Source organism: Sesamum indicum, linkage group LG1, assembly GCF_026168435.1.
Source record: "Sesamum indicum cultivar Baizhima isolate 11 linkage group LG1, ASM2616843v1, whole genome shotgun sequence".
Classification (NCBI taxonomy): Eukaryota; Viridiplantae; Streptophyta; class Magnoliopsida; order Lamiales; family Pedaliaceae; genus Sesamum; species Sesamum indicum.
The window spans coordinates 20,585,371-20,606,519 of record NC_142657.1 but is presented as its reverse complement, the minus strand read 5'-3'; the positions used below and the strand labels follow the sequence as shown (position 1 = coordinate 20,606,519).

Genomic DNA, 21,149 nt, shown 5'->3' with positions numbered 1-21,149 from the left:
ATTGAAATAAGGTATTATTTTTTAGGGTTAATTATACTTGAATATTTTTTTAAAATGTAAAAGATTATACTTTTCTCAAAAAAAAAAAAAAAACTAAAATAACTCTTAACCCCTTCATTAAAATTAAAATTTTAATAGTTATTAAGCAATTGGACTTAAATAACTCTTTATTTATTTATCTCCCAGCTCGTATTTATATATATCCCATGGAGATGAGTTAAATGTATTTAATTCAAAGTGAGAGGACCAAATTAAAAAACATCACTACCACAATATTTGTCTTGGGGGTGAGATTTACAATTCTCTAAAATCCAGAGGAGGAAACTTGAAAATTCATCTAGCCCCTGTAAACCTGAAAAATACAAACCTTCCCCAGCCTAGATCCCCAAATCTCCGGGTCTCTTGCCTCTCTCCTTCCGGACTCTAATCCTATTCCCTCTCACATCGGAATTTCTTTTCCCAATTTCCAATTAACTTTTCCATCAGACCCAAAAAGAATATAAAGTTTTAATTTTTTTTTCCTCCCAAACACGAATAACGCCACCCAAAAATTTCCCTCTTATTTTCGTCATGTTATTATGGCCTTTCATGTTGCTTGCCCAATTACCTGGTACCCTTCTCTAATCTCATCACTTTTTTAGCCCATTATTTGATTTATTTGTATTTAGCTATAGATGGATACAGCCCACTTTTGTATCTATTTCTGTCACTCTTGTTTTCTCACTTTTTGGGGCAGTCGAGCGTGTGTTTTGATGTGGTTTTTGAGTTTTAAGCGAATCTTTTATGCTTTTTGTCTGTTTGCAGTCGGAGGATATGTTTTTGCGCTCTGGGTTTTCCCCGGAGATTGGGGAGCGAGAAGGGGAAGAGCGATTTCTTGCAGGAGGTTGCTGGGGTTGAACAGTTCTTGAGTGATCCGTGGTTGATCAAGACCAGGGAGAATGCCACGGTTCAGGTTAAGGTGCCGAAGGTGGTTGTTATTGGCAATGCGCCGCCGCCTCCTCAATTTTCGGCGGTTTCTGCTGTGGGGTTTGGAGGTGAGGAGGCGGCTGTTTCTGCAGCTTCAGCCCAGGTGAAGAGGGCGGCGCTGCAGAAACAAGCTGCTGCTGCATCAATGCTGGCCGAGGATTACGCGAGGAAGTTTGAGTCTGGTGATCTAGTGGTAAGGACTCTTGTGAGCTGCTATTGCTCATCGTGGTTGACATTCTGTGTTTTCTGCTTAAATTTTGTTGGAATTAGTAGGGTGTGAAGGTTCAAATATTTCAAATGCTTGAGTTTACTCGGTTTGTTCTGCAAGGTGATTTTATCTCATTGTGTTTATGAGCGGGAGTTAATGGAGTGCCAGGTTTATCCTATGTATCCTGTTAGTTTGAACTGTTTGGTCAGCAATAGCTGCCCTATGCCTCATTTTCTCTTTATGCGTTTTATGGTTGACTTGAACTTGTTCAACACAAGGATTTGAGGCCACATCACCTTGAGTGGATCACATATTGCATTTGAGGCCATCCACCTCAAGTAGCACATGAAGAGTTTTGGCTAAATGTTGTTCAGATTCATACAAAAATCTGGTCTTAGCGGAAGCATTAAAGTGGTTGCGTGGAGAATTTTCTGTTGCATTGTCGGAATAGGATTCCCTATGCCGATTTTTAGTATGTTCTCAGTTATTTGTTCAGCCATTGGTTTTGTCTTCAAATGGATAAGTTATCCTCGATGTAAGAACTCTTTTGTAAATGACTTCTTTACAGGATGGGAACACTAGTTATTGGTAGTTATCGCATTATTGTTGACACAGCCTCTGCTTGAATATTATGTTGTTCCTTAGAAGCTGTCGGCATGAGATTCCTTCCCCCAAGAGTGGGATGCAAAACGGACTTTCTTATTCATGTGTATGCCCATATATTCTACTTCAGTAAATTTCAGCTGGCTGGCCAAATTTAAGACTTTTATGTTAGTTGAGGAAGAAGTGTTAGAGGACTTCGTGATGCATTTACTGATTTTATGTACATTGGATGAGCATTTTAGAAGGTATAACAGTGCCGGAGATGACACATGATGGGTATTGTTGCTGTTGTATGATTGCTTTTAATACTATGGTAATTGATTACTTAAACATTTAGATAGATTTGGCTCAAATCACTCCCTTGCCTGCCAGAGATGGAGTCAATTTAACGTCTGTACTGTACTCAATGCGACATTGAGAATGACTATAATGGATGATGTGCATTTCTTTTCTGTATGCCCCATGCATCCTTTTTAATAAGACCAGCTCATGGCATTCATTAGTATTTGGTATATATATAATTTAGTATGTACCAATGTCTGTGAGCATGTATACATGTTCTTGTGTTGGAACCCGCGTAATGGATGATGATGCTTAGCTTTACTATCTTAAAATTTTCTTTATCTAAATCAATGATTTTTGAATTTTTGTCATGCATGTGTATGATGATACCATGGAAAGACACACGAGCTTCAATTATTCAGCTATTAATTGCTTTGAGGTACTTATCAATTTAGTTATCAAGCAGGCTTCTGGGAAAGATGCTGCTGGAGAAGAGCAAGGCCAGTCTAATGCCAAAGTAATGTGCAGGCTGTGCTATTCTGGGGACAATGAAGGAAGTGAAAGGGCAAGGAAGATGCTATCTTGCAATAGTTGTGGCAAGAAGTATCACGGGAGCTGTCTCAAAGCTTGGTCCCAAAATAGAGGTACTTTTGGGTTTTGCGGCTGCAACAAGTTACTGATTAAATGCTTGTACCTTTTCTAATGAAATCTTCATAACAGATCTTTTTCATTGGAGTTCTTGGACTTGCCCCTTTTGCCGAATATGTGAGGTAATATAGATATCTTATTCAATATAGTGAAGTTATTCTTTCTGTAAGATCGTGATCTCTGACATCTTATTCTGTATGAAATTGGGGCAACATTCTATTTTATTATTAATCTGAATGAAGTCTGCAGAAAATGAGTATAGTTACAAATTGTTGGTTGGAGATGATAATATTATTTGAGAAGTTATTGTCTTGCCCAACATTTCAAGTAACTTGTTCAAAGGAAGTGTCATTGTGCCATAATTGAGTAATGGGATACACTGATGTTCAAAGATTGTGATCTTAGAAGTTAAGTGGGAGATAATTAAGCATGAGGCATACATGAAGAGGCAAATACATGCTCCCATGTGCAGGAAAAAAGGAGAAGTATATGCAGCCCAATTACTAAAGTTATTATCTTAAATTTTGTCCTGGAATGGTTTGGCTAGTAGTGGCATATCTGAGGGGACACTTTGTTGTTGGTATTTATTTGATAGAATAGCTGGTTGGTGTACCCATGTAGCCTTTGATTATTTTTTGAGGTTGATGAAATGATGCTGCTTCCTATCCTCGCCTGATGTGTCTTTGCACTGTGGTTACTTTAGGTCTGTCAAAAAACTGGAGATCCAAATAAGTTTATGTTCTGTAAAAGGTGTGATGGCGCATACCACTGTTACTGTCAGCAACCTCCTCATAAGGTGCACTGTGGGTTTCTTATTCTTGTGATTGTGCCTGACAATCAGTTAACTCACATCTTTCACTTGTAAAATATGTAGAATGTTGGCCATGGGCCTTATTTATGTCCGAAACATACAAAGTGTCACAGCTGTGGCTCTTCTGTCCCTGGAAATGGCCTAAGTGTAAGGTATGGGTTTTCAGCAATAATTTCTGCTTATGCTTTGTCTTACATGTCTTGTAATTTTTGGGTGGTTCTGGAAACTCTTTGCTGTCGGATTATAGACGGTACCTTTATAACACGGATCTCAACTCCCTTATTGTCCCTGAACTTCTGTTTGCAATTTATTGTGTGCTTCTATGCATGTTAGGGGATTTGGATGTAGCATCCCATCCCTTGTGGATTGTCAAATTGGAGTTTTTCACGAATAACCTGCTTCTACTAACATTATCCTGAGTTGGTTTGATGATTTTATACATGTCTATTGTAGTTTCATGTAATGTGGATATACCTACTTAATAAAGAAACTGAAGATGTTTTCTTTCAGAAATTTGATTGATGAATAAATTGTTACCTTCAGCATTTATTAGATTGGTAATAATGGTGGCAAGGAGGTTAATTGTACTTGTTTAACTTTTGATGTGAGAAAATACACCTCCCACCCCCCACGCAAAAAGAAAAGAAAACAGAAAAGAAAAAGAAATAGAATGATGCAAGTGGAAAGCGTTCCATTTCTCATTGACTTTAATCTGAAATGCTGCAGGTGGTTTTTGGGGTATACATGTTGTGATGCTTGTGGAAGATTGTTTGTTAAGGGAAATTACTGCCCTGTTTGTTTGAAGGTAAAGTTTAGTGCCTGACTTGTTAGTTTATTTATTTGTGTCTTAGTTTGCCTTTGCAAGAAGTTATCCCATGCATGACATGAATGAGTGAAATACCAGCTTGCTGAAGCTGCTCCAGTGGATTACTTATTAATTTCAAATTTAAAACTGCAGGTCTATAGAGATTCTGAGTCAACTCCTATGGTTTGCTGTGATATCTGCGAACACTGGGTGCACTGTCCCTGTGATGGAATCAGGTTTTTCTCTAGTTCGTGTTCCTGACTTTTTTGTATAGAGGTTGTGTCATGTTCTTATAATTGTACTGTCCTTTTCTGTTATGGGACCAGGTAAAACCTTTTAGTTTGGTGTATTTATATTCTAAAGAACAATACTCGAGAAAAGGAAATGATAACTTCAAAAAAGTTTTACTCTATCTCGGGGCACTCTAATTCAGCATTAATGTGTCTGGATGTGCTTTGCTTACCTTGTTAAGTTAGCGTCAGATTTATATTATGGGTTGTTCTATTGAGAATTATTTAGTGACATGTAGTCTATGATGATTTTTAATTTAAACAGTTAAAAGTTGATTTGTCTTGCTTAGAAGTTGGAAGTAAAATGCTACTTCTTGTTATTTCTTCATCTTAGAAATACTGTTGAAACGAGCACATTGGATTTTAAGCAAGCAGATTGAGAGACTTTTCGTGCTTACCTCCTCTTGGGGTGGGGCGGGGCCACTTTCATTTCCTTTGTTTCTGGCAACTGCAACTGTTCGAATATTAAAGAATAAGATTGGATGTAATCCAGCTAATACAGGAAGGAACAATACTTACTCATCCCGTTCAATATGCCTTTCTGAAGTTTTACATGAGACTTGAAAAAGTTACCGTTTGAGGTAGTTTTGCAGTTTTATGCGTAAAAGTACTGCTGGGAGAGTAGCTTCACATTATTACTTTATGAAAGAGGGTACTTTTGGAAGAACTTTTTCTGATTGTGAAGTGAGATACTAATTTTGGACATCCCAGAAAGGAAATAGGAACTTCCAATTTGGAAAAGGGGAGCAAGATTTATGAAAATAGGTTTCTTACCGCCATACTTTGGCCAACTGATTTCTGAACTGATATGAGTACATTCTTTGCTTGGTGGAGCAACAAGGACTGTATCTAAAAAGAGAAGTAGGCCCCGGAAATAAAAGGAGATTAAAAATTGGTGGGAAGAGAGTAGGCCCCGGAAATAAAAGGAGATTAAAAATTGGTAGGGAGAGAGAAGGCTCGTTACATTCAATCCTAGAACATATTGGAAGAAAGTAAATCAGGAATAGTGTCAATTTTTTCGCACACCAAGCTAGGAGCATCTTTGCAAAGCAATGCTTGTCCCCACTCCCCAGATATGTACCTTACCAAACACAGACATGACCTTGTTCAATTTATCCTACTGTCTCTGTCATCTCTATCTCTGTTTGATGCTCTTGTCCCATTGTAAGCCGACTGCTGGCTTGTATCTCTGACTGGAGTTGCAGGTTTAAGAAGTGACAACTTATTACTTTCGTTTCTCTTGACCCACTGTATTTCACACAAGTTACCACACAATCCCTCGGCTTTGACCTGTACAAGTTTGTACTATTAACTCACACTGCCAATAATAGATGAGAACTTGTATGACATTATTAAGCTTGGTCTTTTGTTCTTGAGATTTTTTTGTCTAATTTGTACATCATTTTGTGTTTTTCACCAGAAACTCGACCATACCTGACCTTAACATGAAGCCGGTAGTTCTTCGCTAGATTTTGACTCTTTTCTAATTATATTTGTGACAATTATCCAGCGATGCAAAATACATGCAATTTCAAGTTGATGGAGATCTCCAATATGTTTGTCCTGCATGCCGTGGGGAATGCTGCCAGGTGCGCTTTCTTGTACAATTGGTCTAGGAATGCATTCCATGCATGTTATATACATTTTTGTATTCACATATATAGGTATATTTAAAAAAGAATTAAGAAAGAAAGTTGATTTACAAGGAAGAGGACAAGAAGCCATCAAAATCACGTGAATAAGTTAACATATAAGTTGCTTGCAATCTCTTTGTGAAACAATTCGAATGCCGTGCGTGAAAGAGAGGTGTGATATGTAAATTTTCTACCGAATGCAACTATTGCTCGAGTAATATCCCCTAAACAGATGTGGGTTCCTTTGTATACAGATACACCAAGTCATTGGAAAGCAGCTGAGAGTAGTATCTTAGTCTTTTTGCTGTTTGGACCAGTACAAAAACCACCTATTTAAGATCTCATTCTACCAAAAATGGAGCTCCAACTATATTTTCAATTACTCGAGAAGAGTTACAATCTTTCCCGGCATATGTTGCTCCATGCATGCATCTTCTCTTTGTCTATGTTTCAGTTTTTCCTTCAATCTCTCTCCTGGTACCAGGTTAGGAATCTTGAGGAGGCTGTGCAGGAGCTTTGGAAACGGAGAGATGAAGCTGATAGGGTTTTAATAGCCAGCTTGAGGGCAGCTGCCGGGTTGCCAGCACAGGAAGAAATCTTTGACATTTCACCTTTTTCAGATGATGAAGAGAGCGGTCCTATGTTGTTAAAGAATGAATACAGCCGCTCTTTGAAGTTGTCTCTTAAAGGATTGGAGGATAAATCACCAAGAAAGAGCAAAGAACATGGAAAAAAATCCTCAAAGAAGTATGCCAAGAAAAATGGAAATGAAACACCTTCTATCAGTAGATCTGGCACATACCAAGGTGTTGGAGGACATGCCGATGGTCCATTCTTTGGGTACAATAGAGGTGAGAACAAGGATGAAGAAATTCAATTTTCTGGTGAACCTGCTACTTCCTCTCCTGTTGCTGCAATCTTAAATGAAGGCATATGTTCAGTTAATGAGGCTGGACTCCCTAAACTCAAGTATGTTGACGAGGTTGTAACAGCTGGTGGAGCTAAGACATCCAGGACTATCAAAATAAAGAGTAACAAACCTTATAATTTGATGAATGGGGAGGACAGTGGAACCAATAGTCTGAAGAATGTACAGGGTCCAAAGCTTGTCATACATTTGGGTGGGCGAATTAGAAGTATGAGTAGTCCTCCAAGATCTGAAGCTTCAAGCTCTAAACAGGCCCCCAATTTCACCTCGTCAAATGGTATGTCCTCTGTGATATGTGGATGTATTTGTTCTTGTTCTAGCTGTTAAACTTTGGGTGAATATATACTTTCTTTGACGTTACTTAAAACATGAGTGGTTTGAATTTGTTATTAAGTCGGACTGAAAAGGTGCAGTAGCAATACAAAATAGTAGTGATCATTAGCTGTATACTGTTTGGTACTTCTTCTTTTTTGGTAATTGTACTGTTTGGTACTTGATTCTCACTAGGTAGTGATATGTAAGGATACATGCTTGTGGGCTGTACTCCATCTTAAAAATCTGTTTCTGCTCCAAACTATCTAGTTAAGCAAAATTGTAAACGGAATTTAATCTTTATGGTCAAAGTTCTGAGAGTTTTAAATCCTCGAAAATTTTAATTTTTGCCCTCGATTAGTTTCAAATTGGTTGATGTACTTCCTTTACGTTATCTGTTGGATATAATGTATTATTTACAGAAACATAACCTTTGATGAATTGGCTTGACTATGGTTAGTTTAATGAAACTTCAGATTACATGGTTCCCAAACTCAAGAGAGATGGTAGTAGCATGTTAGAGTGAAAATAATTGCAGAGATGAAAGCGAAATCATTAAACTTGCAAGTAACTTAGATCTTTTTTTTTTAAAAAAAAACAATCATTATGCTTCACGCATGCCTAGGTTAAATCCCAGACTGTGCTGGTTATATTTTATTCTGAACCCAATGACTAGGTAATAAACCATGTTCTAAACAATTTTCAGTAGGAACTGAGGATACAAGTCAACTGAAACATCATGTGTACATTGGAATGACTCACACTGCAACTAAACTTGGGGATTACCATTGCATCTTGTCAATAGTGTCTTTGTGTTTCCTGGTTGAGCGTGTTTTTGTATTCTAAGTTGCAGGTCATAAAATAGATCATGCTGATCAAGTGAAAAGTTTCAAGTTACGAGGAAAGGAGGGCTATTTGATAAACCTCAAGAATGTTAGCTCAGAAGTTTCCAACTTTAACTCAGAACTTACTGGCGGAGAATCTTATGATGCATTTGAATCTGTTTCTCCACAGAATACACATTGTTTATTAGGAACAAGAGGTACTGGCGACAGTGCATCTGCTAGGAGTGGATTGGAAGTCCCAGTTAACACGAGGAACAAATATTCTTCAATGAAGTATGGAGGAGATAGGCCTACAGTTTCTGGTGACATGATTGATGACAATAGTAGCTTGCCTTCCATGTCACCTGCGTCTTTAAAGGATCGCAAGCCTTTTTTAAAGTTCAAAATTCCTAAGAGCTCAAATAACGGAAATCAAAATGTTCTGAGTGATTCAAATAATGGAAATCAAAATCCCTTGCCTCTTTGTGCGAAGGAGGATATAACTTATACCAGGGGTCAAAGGTCAAAACGAAGGAGACCAGCACTCGGTGATGGAGACACATCCAATTGGCATGACGACAACACAATGAAGGAGTTCACAGATGCCAATTGGATACTGCAGAAATTGGGAAAAGATGCTGCTGGGAAGAGAGTGGAAATTCATCAGCCATCCAACAATACCTGGTAAGTTTCCTTTTCTTCTATCAGAAATTGTTAAGAAGATATGAGAAACAGTGAGATAAAAAGCTTTCAGGCTACCTCAGATTTGAAGGGTTAAGGTGAAAATCTCATTGCTGCTAGGAGTTTATTCTTTTTTATTGTGTTTGGAAGCATAGGGTTTGAGGCCATCAAAATCAAATTCGGACTAATTTGTTTCAATATGAAGTGATTTTGGTGATATCCCATTCGAAGGCCTGAATTCCTTGCCCCCAAGGATGGCATCAACGTTCCAGCTTCTTTCATTTGCCAATGAATTTTGGATGATCCCACCTTTTGTCATTTTCAATTTTTTCACCAAAAATTCTGTTCTTGGAGATATACTTTGCTGGTTGGATGTTGATTGTGTTCCTCTTTTCTTTTCCCCCAGGCATAGGGGAACAATAATTGAAGTCTTGGAGGGAACATCGATGGTCTGCATTGCTCTTGATGATGGAAATACGAAGAATTTTGGACTTGGGAAGCAAGGAATCCGTTTTGTTTCTCAGAAGCAAAAGCATTGATTTTGATTTCCGGTAGATGCCAATTTCTTGTGCAAGCATTGAAAGATCGGTGATAAAAAAGGGATTTTCTGATTCTGTTATTGGCTGAATCTCTGAAAGACTTGCATCTTATGGTCTGTGAAGCCTCAAAAAAGAGTCCGTATTTGCTTGCTCGATCAAGCTAGTCCATCTCTCACCATAGTGCTGCCAATTGCTGCTCGACCAGATTATGTTCAAATACTAGGCTGTGTTTGATTTCATTTTGCCACCATGCGGTCAACATCTCTTGCACCAATGCAGTTTAGTTCATGTTTTTAAGCTTTTTCCAATTTAGTGTTACAGTTTCCTAGGTGAATTTTGAAGTCCAATGTGCAGCCATTTTGGTACTTAGCCTGTCACAGAGTTCATGTATCTAAGAATGTCGCCTAGTGAAGGGATAAGTATAAGTCTCAAACGATACTCGATTAAAAGTGAAATATACTTTTTTATCTCACGAGCTGCAGATGATAACTGCAAATAAGCAGTGTGCTTACAAATTTCGAATCAAAGTGCTCCCAGGATTTCCTACTCAACTTGGGAATGTTCTTAATTTTGTTCTTCCAATTGTATTTGAAGCACTCATTTATAAGTAAATCTCCATTTTCATAAAATTTGGAGTAGCTTTTCTTCCAATTCTCTGGCTTCGCTTAGAAATTTCCCCAAACACTGAAAGACCAGTGCATATGTCCGGTAATTTCTTTATCTATACCATACACAAAAATCCTTTTCTATTTAATGTTGATAGAGAAATCTCAAATACTCGTTCTGTCTGCATTTTGCTGGTAATTTTCCTTTTCATGCTCTCTGCTGACCGATAGTATTCAAGAGTAAACAGGATGAAAGAATAAGAAACAAAAGGGAAAGCAAGAATTTGACATTCCAGTCGGACAAGTTCAACCACCTATTCACTAGTATGCAATCCTGCTCAGTATTAAAGTGTACAAAGAAAATGGTACTTTCATACAGGTGGAGGTGGCAAGTCTAGTAAGAGCCAGAATCCATTACAGTCATCTGAGTCCAACTCGTCTTGAATAGCAAGAAAGTGTAAGCCTCCGCATGCCTTTTTTGCTGCTTCCCAGGCTTCAGCTTCTTTAGTAGTCACTGGTGTTTTCTTGTATGTTGCATAAATATAGCGTGTTGAGATCCCAACGGATAAAACCACACAAGCCCGGCTTGTATCAGCTTCAATCGAACAGACTTCTAGACCATTCATCCATGCTGCACTAATGCATGAAAAGTTCATTATGATGCTTCGTGAAATTTGTGCAGAAAATAAGGGTGAATAAAATGTAGAAAAAACTATTGCATATACTTAGTGATTTGCGAAAAAATCTCTACTTAAGGAGAACATTGTTTTAAAGCTTCTGGCATGCCAAAATCATGTATCTGATGGGATCATGGAGAGTCAAGAGACATATTTATAAGAATTTTCCTCTTCATGAAGTATGTACCTGCTAATGGTTTGGCTCGTGAAGATGCAACTGCAAGTCCAGGAATTAATGTCTTGTCACCAACTTCAATTCCTAGAAGATCCAAATCTAGACTTGCACCAAAAGAAAATCTAGTCCGCAAGGATGACACCTCCTCTTGAACAGCTGAGAAGAGAACACAAGATTATGCTATGGTAACGAAATGCATTTCCTCCAAGCGGAAGAGGAACATAAATGTAACTAACTTATGATGTTAAAACATGATGTTGAGGTTTCAATAGTCCAACAAACAGTTGGTGGAAGTTGGAAGATAAAATAAAGAGAAACTTCCTAAACGCTGAATCATAATCGATCAAGCTTTAACACAAGAACCTAGAATTTCAGTCTTAATATAGTGTCGACAAGCTCTCTACCACGAGTTTACTGACAGACCACAAATGAAGCATCATAATCTCTATGTTTTGACAGAAGAGAAGTACATCTTGTAAGTTGCAAGTTGAAGTGCATATGTCTGTACCTGAAAATGGTAACTGCACAAAAGCCCATTTTTCTCCATAAAGATTCTCAGGAAGTTCGATTGGGAAAGGATTGTCAAGTGAAAGAAGTGGCTTTGACCCTTTCTGGAAACCAGGATGTCGTGTGTACACAGTTTCATAGCGTTCTTCCAGCCACAGAAGTAGTGATAAACACTGAAAGAGTGGGAAAAAAAGAACTGTTAGATATGGATATGGTATGAGCCTGGGATTGAAAACAGGTGGCAACAGAACTTTTCTTCAGGCAATTACATTGATTCACATAAAGTACATTATCAAGGAACTGAAGTATTCATTTGAAAATTATAAATATCCAAATTCAATTGAATAGCTTTTCCACCACTTATAGTTTTCTGAGGCTTCAATGCTAACTCTCGAAGCACAAGATCCAAATAATGTGTTTCCACGTTGTTCATCCACAATATTAACTGATGGGATGCAGCCCAGATTTTACCAAGAAAAGAAAAGAAATGTAAAACCTGGCAATCAAATTCTCATCTCCTTCTATTTAAAATGTTGGCATTGCAGCACCACAGGCTTTAAACCCCTGATCATCTAACTTCTGCTATTAGTAGCTTAAATTAACTGACTGAATGAGAATGGAAACTTGCAGAGGATCCAACACCTTAATCACCGCAAGGTTGGATAGCAACAACGATAAGTATCTAGAAACGCACCCGTTTACTTGGAATAGGCTTTACACCAAGCTCATTACAAGCCCTTGTTATAATTGTCTGCATTTGCGACCTACAAATACATCATGATCAACCAAAATGAAACAACAATCACCTTCACCAATATATTAAATTATCAATCCAAGAAACTAAAGAAACACAAAAAATACATGATCAAATCCAAAGAAAATATACTAATGAAAGAACACACAAGGAAAAAAAAACAGCAAAATACCCACCTGAAAAATCGAATTTTCTCTGGTAAAGGCACGCCTAGTTCATCACAAATGGAAACAATAGCATTCTTAAGAGTGACACTGTTAATCACATTGTTAGGGAAATACTTGGTATACTGAAGCGAAAGAGAATTATCGCAAACCACAAGCTCCCAAATCTTCTTCCCCCTGATATCAAGAATCGGCCTAGAGCAGAAATCCACCTCCCACTCCGTGAGGCTCTCAGGATCAGTTTCCGGGTCGAGATAGCACAATTCGGCGGTGGGGTCATCATCAGCATCAGATTCTTCATCATCATCAGGAATTTTAGTTTGTCCAGTTTCAGTCGGTAAAGGGGTGGAAGAAACCGAACTTTCAGAGACAGAACGAGGTGGTCGAAAATGGAGATTCCTCAAGTTTTTGTGGGGTGTGGAGAAATCAGAAAATGGAATTTTGGTAGGAGAAGTGAAGTTGGAGTTGGTGATGGGATGTTTGATTCTTGTGGAGTTGAAGCTGAGCCTGAGAGCAGCCATTGGAGGAATGAATTCTTCTTGTGTATGACGAAGTGATAAGAGAAGCGCAGTTCTGAGGGCGGAATTTTGAACATCTGTTAAATTAGTTATCCACCACATGTTGCTATAAAATAAAATGAAGAGTTTAATATAAATAAAATAAAATAAAATGAAGAGTTTAATATAAATAAAATAAAATAAAATGAAGAGTTTAATATAAATAAAATAAAATAAAGTAGTTAAAAAAAATATTTTAATAGCTCCAAAAATTCCCTTTTCTTTTGAAAAAATAAAATGACTGAAGAGTAAGTTGACAACAAATTATTATTTAATGATAAATAACTTCTAAATTCAATTGATGTTTAATTTTTGAAAAAAAAAAAAGATATGTTAAGTATATAATTTAAAGAAATTATTAACTTTAAATACAATACATTTATACGAATATGAAAAGAAATAATATTTTTTATTTACAACGACAGTATGTGATACCAATGTACTTATTTTTTTATTGTGTCATTAAATTAATATTTTATTTTAATATAACGTATTGATTTATATATTTTTATTTTTATTTATAATATATTTTAAAATATAAAAAATAATCACATGCGAAATTAGGTGTCGTAAAAAAAAAAAATGGTTTGCATTGAAATAAGTATACCTCAAAATTGAAAAGAGTTCATGTATTTGTTGATGATAAAATTATGTGGATGAGATTCCAAATTCCAATTTCCGTTTGGGTAAAGGCAGAAAGGAGAGTTGTAAGTGCGTCGTCGTTTTGAGGGTCAGCGGAAGCTTGAAAGTTGAAAGTGGGGCAGCCACTTCGCTCGCGCTGTTGTTCAGGCAAAACACAGGACAGGAGGATCTTCTCTTTCTCCCTGTAATTTCTTTTCCTCTCTCTCTCTCTCTCCGTACATTCTATCCATCTATCTATCTATATGGGTTTCTGTTTTATTATCTTTCCTGTTTCTTCTTCAATGCCCCACCCTTGTTTTTGTTTTGGCGAAATGGAAATAATGCTAACGATTTTGTGTTATCACCATTGATTTGTTGTTAACTATAAAAACCGTAGGGATTCACATGGGTTTTGGGTTTCTTGTCCACGACAGGGAAAGTGAAAGTAAACCAATGAAGGGACTGACTAGTCTTGAGGAAATTCAATGTGGGTGTTCTTGAAAATGTCAATGTGCAAAATAATGTTCTTTACTGGATGACTTGGGTGGTTTTTGTTTTGTGGGACTTTCATTTTCCTCGGAAGTTTGGTGGTCGAATATGAGAAGGTGGTATATACATATGGGTACTTGAGTTTTCAAATTCATTTGCACGGAAGTTATTATGAACAATGGGAAGCTAGGTGGTTTGGACAAAATTGAGTACTAGATTTGTCTAAGGTTCGTATATTGAATTAATTTAATTTTGGGGATTTAATGCACGTCTTGAGCATTGAGCAGGGCATAATGTAGAAATTCTTGATTTGATGAGGTATAAGCATGTATCTTTGAGACCTCAACTTGGTGTAAATGTTGAGCAGGCACTGAAATGGGATTAAAAGTTTATAACTTTGTACAGTTTATATTCCAAAAATTGGAATTTGGTGACAAATAAAACAACTCATGCATACCCATGCCAACTTAAAATCTGCATGAATTCGTATATGTCAAATCATGTGAAAGGCAAGCATCTACGTGGCAGTGATGTAGATGGACATTTTCCAGTTTTCCCGAATTTCGTTCAATTGTATTTGTAAAGTTAAGTGGCGAACTCTGTCTGAATCAATGAGTTAATCATTATTATATATTTGAGTCTTGATCTCCTGTTGTTAAGGCAGTTTCTTTTAACAGTTTGTCGGTACAAAATAGGTCTGTGGTTAAACTTTATTTAATGGTTTTTTGAGTCTCTCTACTCAGTCAAGATTCCCATCCTCTTGTGTGATTTCAGTTTCTATCCGATGGATAGGTACATAAAAGAGCAGGCTACGGTCCATTTAGAGGGATGATGAAGTCTGCTGGACATACTTTATTTGCTTCTTTAACTCCTGTTCGTTCTGTTATCCTGAAAAACCATGGCAGATTTTCTTCAAACTTCATTTATAGATATCCTACCAAATCAAGGAAATTACATCACTACCATCACAAGTGCAAGTCTCATAAAGAGTCCATAATGGTTGCCACCCGGTACCCACCCCCTTGGTTCAGGTGGATATTCTCTCGACCTTTCAGCGTATGTTTTCAAGAGGGTTTTTATTGGTTATATTGGCTCTATGACTACTGTGTTTCATATACAGTATAGCTCCAATGATGGACTACACAGACAACCACTTCCGAACTTTGGCTCGCCTCATTTCAAAGCATGCTTGGTTGTACACAGAAATGATTGCTGCAGAAACAATAGTATATCAGAAGGGAAACTTGGTAATGATTTCCACATCCTTCTTCTCTTTCAATTTCAGAAAAGAATGATATGCACTGGTGCAAGCAGGAGATGTTGATTCCAAAATCTGTGTTGTTTTTTAGAGATAGACATCACTTTGTCTTTCCAATATATTGACCTCACAAGGATGTTGTATTTTGTTGCATGGATAAATTGCCTCTTATTTGTAAATCCTGACTGTAGTATAACACCTCATTTGATGGGGCTGATTTTAGTATGTTCAAAATTGTAGTAAAATTGTTCAAACAATGTGAAAGACGGGCCAAAAACTTTTTCTTCCAATTGGAGAAGCCAGAAAATGTCAACACAAGAAGATTTCAAAATGGTACATATTTGATTGAGAACTGTGTGCCTTTGCATGCATGCTTTCAACATAGTCCCTTTCTTTGATGCTTCTTTGGCTTTTTCCTCATGAGTACTTTTATGTATGTGCACATGCACATATCTACATTGGTGTTTAAGGTTTTTAAGATTTGATACTCTTTATTGTGTTCATGTCATTCAGTTGTTCACTACACATTGATATTCTTACTAGTTTGCATTCTCCTAAGAACATTTCTTCCAAGAGCAGCTTAATCCTTTTAACCTTGTGAAATTATGCATCTAGCTTAATGGGTATGGGATATCAGAGGTTCAATCGTTTTATTGTTGCATCTGATGTCATTCATTTTCTCTACAATTACCAGGATAGATTCTTGGCATTTGGTCCGGAGCAACATCCTATAGTGCTTCAGATTGGGGGAAGTGACTTGGAGAACATTGCTAAAGCAACTCAACTTGCAAATTCTTATGGCTATGATGAGATAAATTTCAAGTTTGTTCTGTACACTAGGTTTTTTCTTCTCTACTTGTTTTCCTTTAAGTTACTTAACCAAGATATTTGTGGGACAGCTGTGGATGTCCAAGTCCAAAAGTTGCTGGAAAAGGGTGCTTTGGGGTGCGCCTTATGCTTGATCCAAAGGTGTGAGCGGTGGTGCTTAAATCATTTTTGATATTGTTCAGAATGAGCTCTGATTTAGCCACATTGTCTTTTACAAGGGAAGTTTGTCGCCGATGCTATGTCAGTAATTTCAGCAAATACTGATGTTCCCGTCACTGTGAAGTGTCGAATCGGTGTCGATGATCATGATTCATATAATGAGCTGTGTAAGTTCTTCCACACTTTATTAGATGAGAGTATATAGCTTTCTTCTGAGAAGTATTCTTGCTCAGACATTCAAAATACTTGTTCTTCTCTTCAAGTTTCTTTGTTTGCTTCAGTAGTTAGTTTTGTCAATTGTTCATATACTTCCAGTTAATGAAGTTTGTACCCTTCTTATACCTTCTGTTTTATGTCTCTGAATGAGTTTTCGTGGTAATTTTTCATATATCCTCAAATGTTCTGGTTGTGAACTCTTTATTTATTTCTTACACTGTGATGCCTGATTTTTGGTCTTTGGTTGGATTCCCATTGTGGGCATAAGTACAGAGTTCGGGTTGTATTATTATCTACTTAAAAAATAAGAGTTCTAGCCATGCTTGGTTTATTTCATTGGTAATGCATTGGTCTTGCATTTCATCTTAGCAACAACGATGCCAATAATAAGCTGGCAATGTCTGTATTTGGAAACGAGCAGCCTGCTTATATTGTGTGGCTATTATGATGGACTCACAGTTGCCTTAAATGGATAGTAAGTCGCCTGTTGTATTTGGAACTATTGCTGATGCCTTAGATAGAGTCACTTTTTTCTTTCTTCCCTTGCTGTATGTCCTACTTTACGAGCTCGAGTAGTTGTTGGATTGTTTTGCCATGTTCTTGTGTTATTGGATCTATGAGTACATATGATCATTCATATGATTACAAATCTTGTGAATTTTGCTTTCTTTCATAAGTTGATTCCTTCAGGCTGCACTTGTGTGTCTTCTTTCTGAGTGTATGTGAACGGATTGCTCATATCAACTATTATAACTGCTCATTTCACTGTATTTGATGCTCTCTTGGGTTTTTATCCTCACTAATTGGTCATTTTCATTTCCCTGTAGGTGATTTTATTTATAAGGTCTCATCTCAATCACCGACAAAGCATTTCATAATACACTCCAGAAAGGCGTTACTTAATGGAATCAGCCCCAAAGAAAATAGATCAATTCCGCCCTTGAAGTAGGCGCTAGTTTGTTGCATATTACTAATTCTCTGTTTGATGTACCCAAGTTCTGTGACATTTCAATTATATATGGTCTGGTAGCTTTGCTTATCTTCTTTATCAGAAGGTTTAAGTTTAGCTCAAATTTTGCAGATATGAGTACTACTATGCTCTTGTGCGGGATTTTCCTGATTTACGATTCACCATTAATGGAGGCATAAACACCATTGATGAGGTAATTTTCAAGTTTGTATCCCATCATCAGAATTAGGCTTAGGCTTTGTTTCTTCCTGTTCCTTTTTCTCTTCTTTTTCAAGTTTTGTTCGCTTTCTGCATTTTCATCCCTATGTAGATACAAAATGTGTTTGTTTTTATGATATGTTATTTAAATTTAAAAAGAAGTTTTGAATTCCGCGCTTGTTCAATATCTTTTCACCTCTACCAATACGTTAGGTGTAGATACACATACTGAATATGAACATGCATATCCCGTTCATACTTAATAAAATTACAATATATGCATTTAATAATACATCAATGTGACACCACTAACAACTCCAAATCTATAAGAATTACAGCTATCGGTTTATATTCAAATAAAAAGTACATTGATGTGACATCATTTTATTTCCATACAAAACACATCTTCCATTTTGGAAATGGGAAAAATGGTAATGAAAATGAAACCAAACACCACCTTAGGTTCTCATTGATCATGTGCAAGAGTTTGTCCTGAAAATTGTTCCAATATTCATGCTGAGTGCATGTAAAGCCTTCTGAATTTTCTTGTCCCTATTGTCATCTTAGTTTTCCCCTTTCCTTTCCTAACTCTTGTAGGCTAGATCAATTTTCTATTCCTGCATGTAATAAACAAGGTTATTTGACTCTGAGTCGAAGATTGGTTTCAACAAGCATTACTATAGTTTCCTTAAAAGTAGTTGACTCTACACTATGAGCTTTTAGTAAAAGAGTCTTGTGTCAGTAGGAATTAAGATCTCTTTTGGGATAGATCAGTTACAATATTTTTGTGTACAAGTCATTATTACCTTGGTGATGAAGTGTTTGTTGATTAAGGCTTTGTTTTTGGAGGTATCATATTACTGTCACATTTTTTCTTATAATGTTTTATTCTCACAAGCTATTGACTCAACAATGCTATTGTTATCCATGTTTATTGATATTGTAACTTTTAGGTGAACGCAGCAATAAGAGAAGGAGCTCATGGTGTTATGGTTGGTCGTGCAGCTTACAATAAGTAAAAATTCTAGTCAAGTTATTTTTTTTTTAATGTGTTTTTCTTTTATGTCCAAGTGTTACTAGCCATGGAGCTACATTTTCTTTATCTTAGGTTGAATTGCCTTGTTTGACCTTTAAAAGATGCCTGCGATTCTATATGATGATATCAGATCTTTTTTCACTTGTGTGTAACATCTTTAAGTGGTGGTCAGAATCACAATTGCTGATCATCTTCAAAGAACAAACCCAGGGACTTGGGTCCAGTATTCCTGCCTATAAGCTTTTCTCCATTGGCACTTTCTTTTCGTCATAGGCTGAACTTAAAATACTTCTGTGTATATGCCTTCACTTGCTTTGACATGTTAGCTGAAAGCCAAAATAACTTCTCTCCAGTTCATGGAATCTTTTGGGACATGTTGACAGTGCAATATATGGTGCACCTCTGAGCAGTCTAACTCGGCGACAGGTTGGTCGGTGACCTTGATGTTACCGGGGTCTTGTATAAATTACTTTTTGCCTGACTCCACCAACTCGTTCTTTATGTAGGTCCTTGAAAAGTACCAGGAATATGGTGATTCAGTCTTGGGACTATATGGGCCTAAACCAAATGTTCGCGACGTTATAAAAGTACAAATACTGTCTGGTTACTTTTTGTTCAAGTTTTTGTTGATTTAAGGATGAACCATATTAAGCATTACAACAGTTGTTAATCTTTGCTGCAATACATGATGCTGCTGATAGTAACACAATCTTTTACTTTACGTGCAGCCTTTGCTTGGTTTTTTCCATTCAGAGCCTGGAAATGGTCTATGGAAGCGCAAAGCTGATGCTGCTTTCCTCCACTGCACGGTAGGTTATAACCTTTTGCTGAGAACTATAATTATTAAGTTCAATAATATGGTATTATTTAGGATTTGTCAACAATAAATGAAGTTTCTTACCTAGTGTTAAGCTGCCCATCTTACCTTCACTGATGTCATTTGTTTGTTGGGCTATTCTTATTGGCTGGTTTGATTTTTAAAACTATGCACAATCAAATATACAAGTGTACATCTTCTGTAAACTACACCAAGTCTAGGCCTCAATATTGGTTTGACGAGTCATGATGGTTCTAAACGAATAAACTAGATAAAATAATTGGGTGGCTAGTCCAAATTCTGCACGAGTTCTAAAAGCACAAGGATTTTCTTGTCCTCCATCATTGATTTCTGGTGTTTCATCCTTGGTTTTGGGCCTTTTGGCTTCTCATATTTCCATATCACCTCGTTCTCCCTTGTTTGGAAATTGGTAAAATGGATAGGGGATGAACTATACAGAAGTTTTTTGGTCTGGCTGTTGTTTTGCAGCAATCTTTACACGTAGTTCTTGTGCACTTGCAGACGATCAAATCCTTCTTCGAGGAGACCCTGGTGGCAATTCCTGATTCAGTGTTGGATTCACCTATTACTGCAGCACCGATAGGTTTTACAGATGTATTTGCCGATGCCAAGAGGCTGCTACCTCCTCCACATACAGTAAGAGAGGAAGAACTGTTGTACGCATAGTTTGACACAGATTTTTGTTCCAACACATATAGAGGAAAGAGCAGGTTGACTCCATTAAGCAGAATATACACAATTATTTGTAGTGAACTATTAGTATATTTTCCTAGTAAAAGTATATGTTTTACGGATTGTAATTGGATGGGATCTTTGAGCGTTACTGAAATTTCATTGAGTAACTATTTTTGATTTATTTTTTCAATCGATAGATTTGAGGTCCGCCATTTGAAATGTTTCATGGAATTCTTGAAGGCAGATACAAACTCAGGTTGGCTGAGAGACAAATATTGTTGATTTCATTTTTGACATGGATCTATCTATCTATCTGAGCGAAGAATCAGAACCTGAACTTGGATAAATCTGAATGTTAGGAAGGATTTCAGAAATAGAAGGGGAGAAAATAGAAAATAATAGGTACAGTTCATCATATTCTCTTGGGGTTTAAAACCAAAAAGAATTTCCGTTGCCGGGACTCGAACCCGGGTCTCTCGGGTGAGAGCCGAGTATCCTAACCATCTAGACTACAACGGATTTGTAATGACTTTGGCATCATACGTATACAAAAATACTTTTTCCCTTTTAATCTTCAATAAATAACAAATAACCTTCTTATCATTCATTGAAATAGTTCAAAATATGAATAAACTATAGTAATGATGTAATAAAATAAAAAAATAACATAATTAAAGAAATTTTATTTAAAAGGTCATAATACTAGGAAAATACTTGAATGACATAACTGGCCCCCCTTCCCCAATCACTTCATTTCCACACATGGGAATGGGATCTCCCTCCCCTTTCTGTATTTTTTTATTCTCATTGCAGTTCTATTTTAAAATTTATTAAATTTTTAATTGTGTTTAATAGATTGTTTCGACTCTAATGAAGACCTTCGATTGTTTA

At 36.8% G+C, this 21,149-nt stretch overlaps 3 protein-coding genes and 1 non-coding gene across 10 annotated transcripts; 2 read left to right on the top strand and 2 right to left on the bottom strand.

Moving 5' to 3' along the window:
- The first annotated feature begins 376 nt into the window (after nucleotides 1-376).
- LOC105169179 (uncharacterized) lies at nucleotides 377-10,003 on the top strand. 3 transcript variants are annotated; one of them, XM_088880231.1, is made up of 13 exons: nucleotides 377-610; nucleotides 805-1,159; nucleotides 2,526-2,703; nucleotides 2,780-2,829; nucleotides 3,411-3,503; nucleotides 3,582-3,670; nucleotides 4,245-4,323; nucleotides 4,477-4,559; nucleotides 6,124-6,202; nucleotides 6,732-7,452; nucleotides 8,194-8,277; nucleotides 8,341-8,995; nucleotides 9,399-10,003. In XM_088880231.1, the coding sequence occupies exons 1-13, from the start codon at nucleotides 579-581 to the stop codon at nucleotides 9,529-9,531; spliced, it is 2,631 nt and encodes an 876-aa protein (XP_088736357.1). In that variant the 5' UTR covers nucleotides 377-578; the 3' UTR covers nucleotides 9,532-10,003. The 3 variants fall into 3 exon arrangements, with proteins under 3 accessions (XP_088736357.1, XP_011087826.1, XP_011087833.1); XM_011089524.3 differs by lacking the exon at nucleotides 8,194-8,277 and having other exon boundaries at nucleotides 379-610; nucleotides 8,335-8,995; XM_011089531.3 differs by lacking the exon at nucleotides 8,194-8,277 and having other exon boundaries at nucleotides 380-610.
- A 391-nt stretch (nucleotides 10,004-10,394) lies between these two features.
- On the bottom strand, nucleotides 10,395-13,025 carry ATAB2 (RNA binding protein). Its single transcript, XM_011089511.2, has 5 exons — nucleotides 12,426-13,025; nucleotides 12,190-12,259; nucleotides 11,497-11,668; nucleotides 11,001-11,144; nucleotides 10,395-10,767 (listed from the first exon to the last, which is right to left on the bottom strand). The coding sequence occupies exons 1-5, from the start codon at nucleotides 12,932-12,934 to the stop codon at nucleotides 10,508-10,510; spliced, it is 1,155 nt and encodes a 384-aa protein (XP_011087813.1). The 5' UTR covers nucleotides 12,935-13,025; the 3' UTR covers nucleotides 10,395-10,507.
- Nucleotides 13,026-13,635: 610 nt separating this feature from the next.
- On the top strand, nucleotides 13,636-20,448 carry LOC105169159 (uncharacterized). Of its 5 annotated transcripts, none has more exons than XM_011089489.3 (13): nucleotides 13,636-13,796; nucleotides 14,873-15,111; nucleotides 15,201-15,327; nucleotides 16,033-16,160; nucleotides 16,238-16,307; nucleotides 16,390-16,492; nucleotides 17,369-17,486; nucleotides 17,623-17,704; nucleotides 18,663-18,724; nucleotides 19,099-19,171; nucleotides 19,252-19,332; nucleotides 19,474-19,554; nucleotides 20,085-20,448. In XM_011089489.3, exons 2-13 carry the CDS (start codon nucleotides 14,909-14,911, stop codon nucleotides 20,247-20,249), a joined length of 1,293 nt encoding a protein of 430 aa, XP_011087791.1. In that variant the 5' UTR covers nucleotides 13,636-13,796; nucleotides 14,873-14,908; the 3' UTR covers nucleotides 20,250-20,448. The 5 variants fall into 5 exon arrangements, with proteins under 5 accessions (XP_011087791.1, XP_011087780.1, XP_011087799.1 ...); XM_011089478.3 differs by having other exon boundaries at nucleotides 14,855-15,111; XM_011089497.3 differs by having other exon boundaries at nucleotides 13,638-13,796; nucleotides 14,986-15,111.
- Nucleotides 20,449-20,704: 256 nt separating this feature from the next.
- On the bottom strand, nucleotides 20,705-20,777 carry TRNAE-CUC (transfer RNA glutamic acid (anticodon CUC)). Its single transcript has one exon. It is a non-coding gene; the product is annotated as a tRNA-Glu (tRNA).
- Between the last annotated feature and the right edge of the window lie 372 nt (nucleotides 20,778-21,149).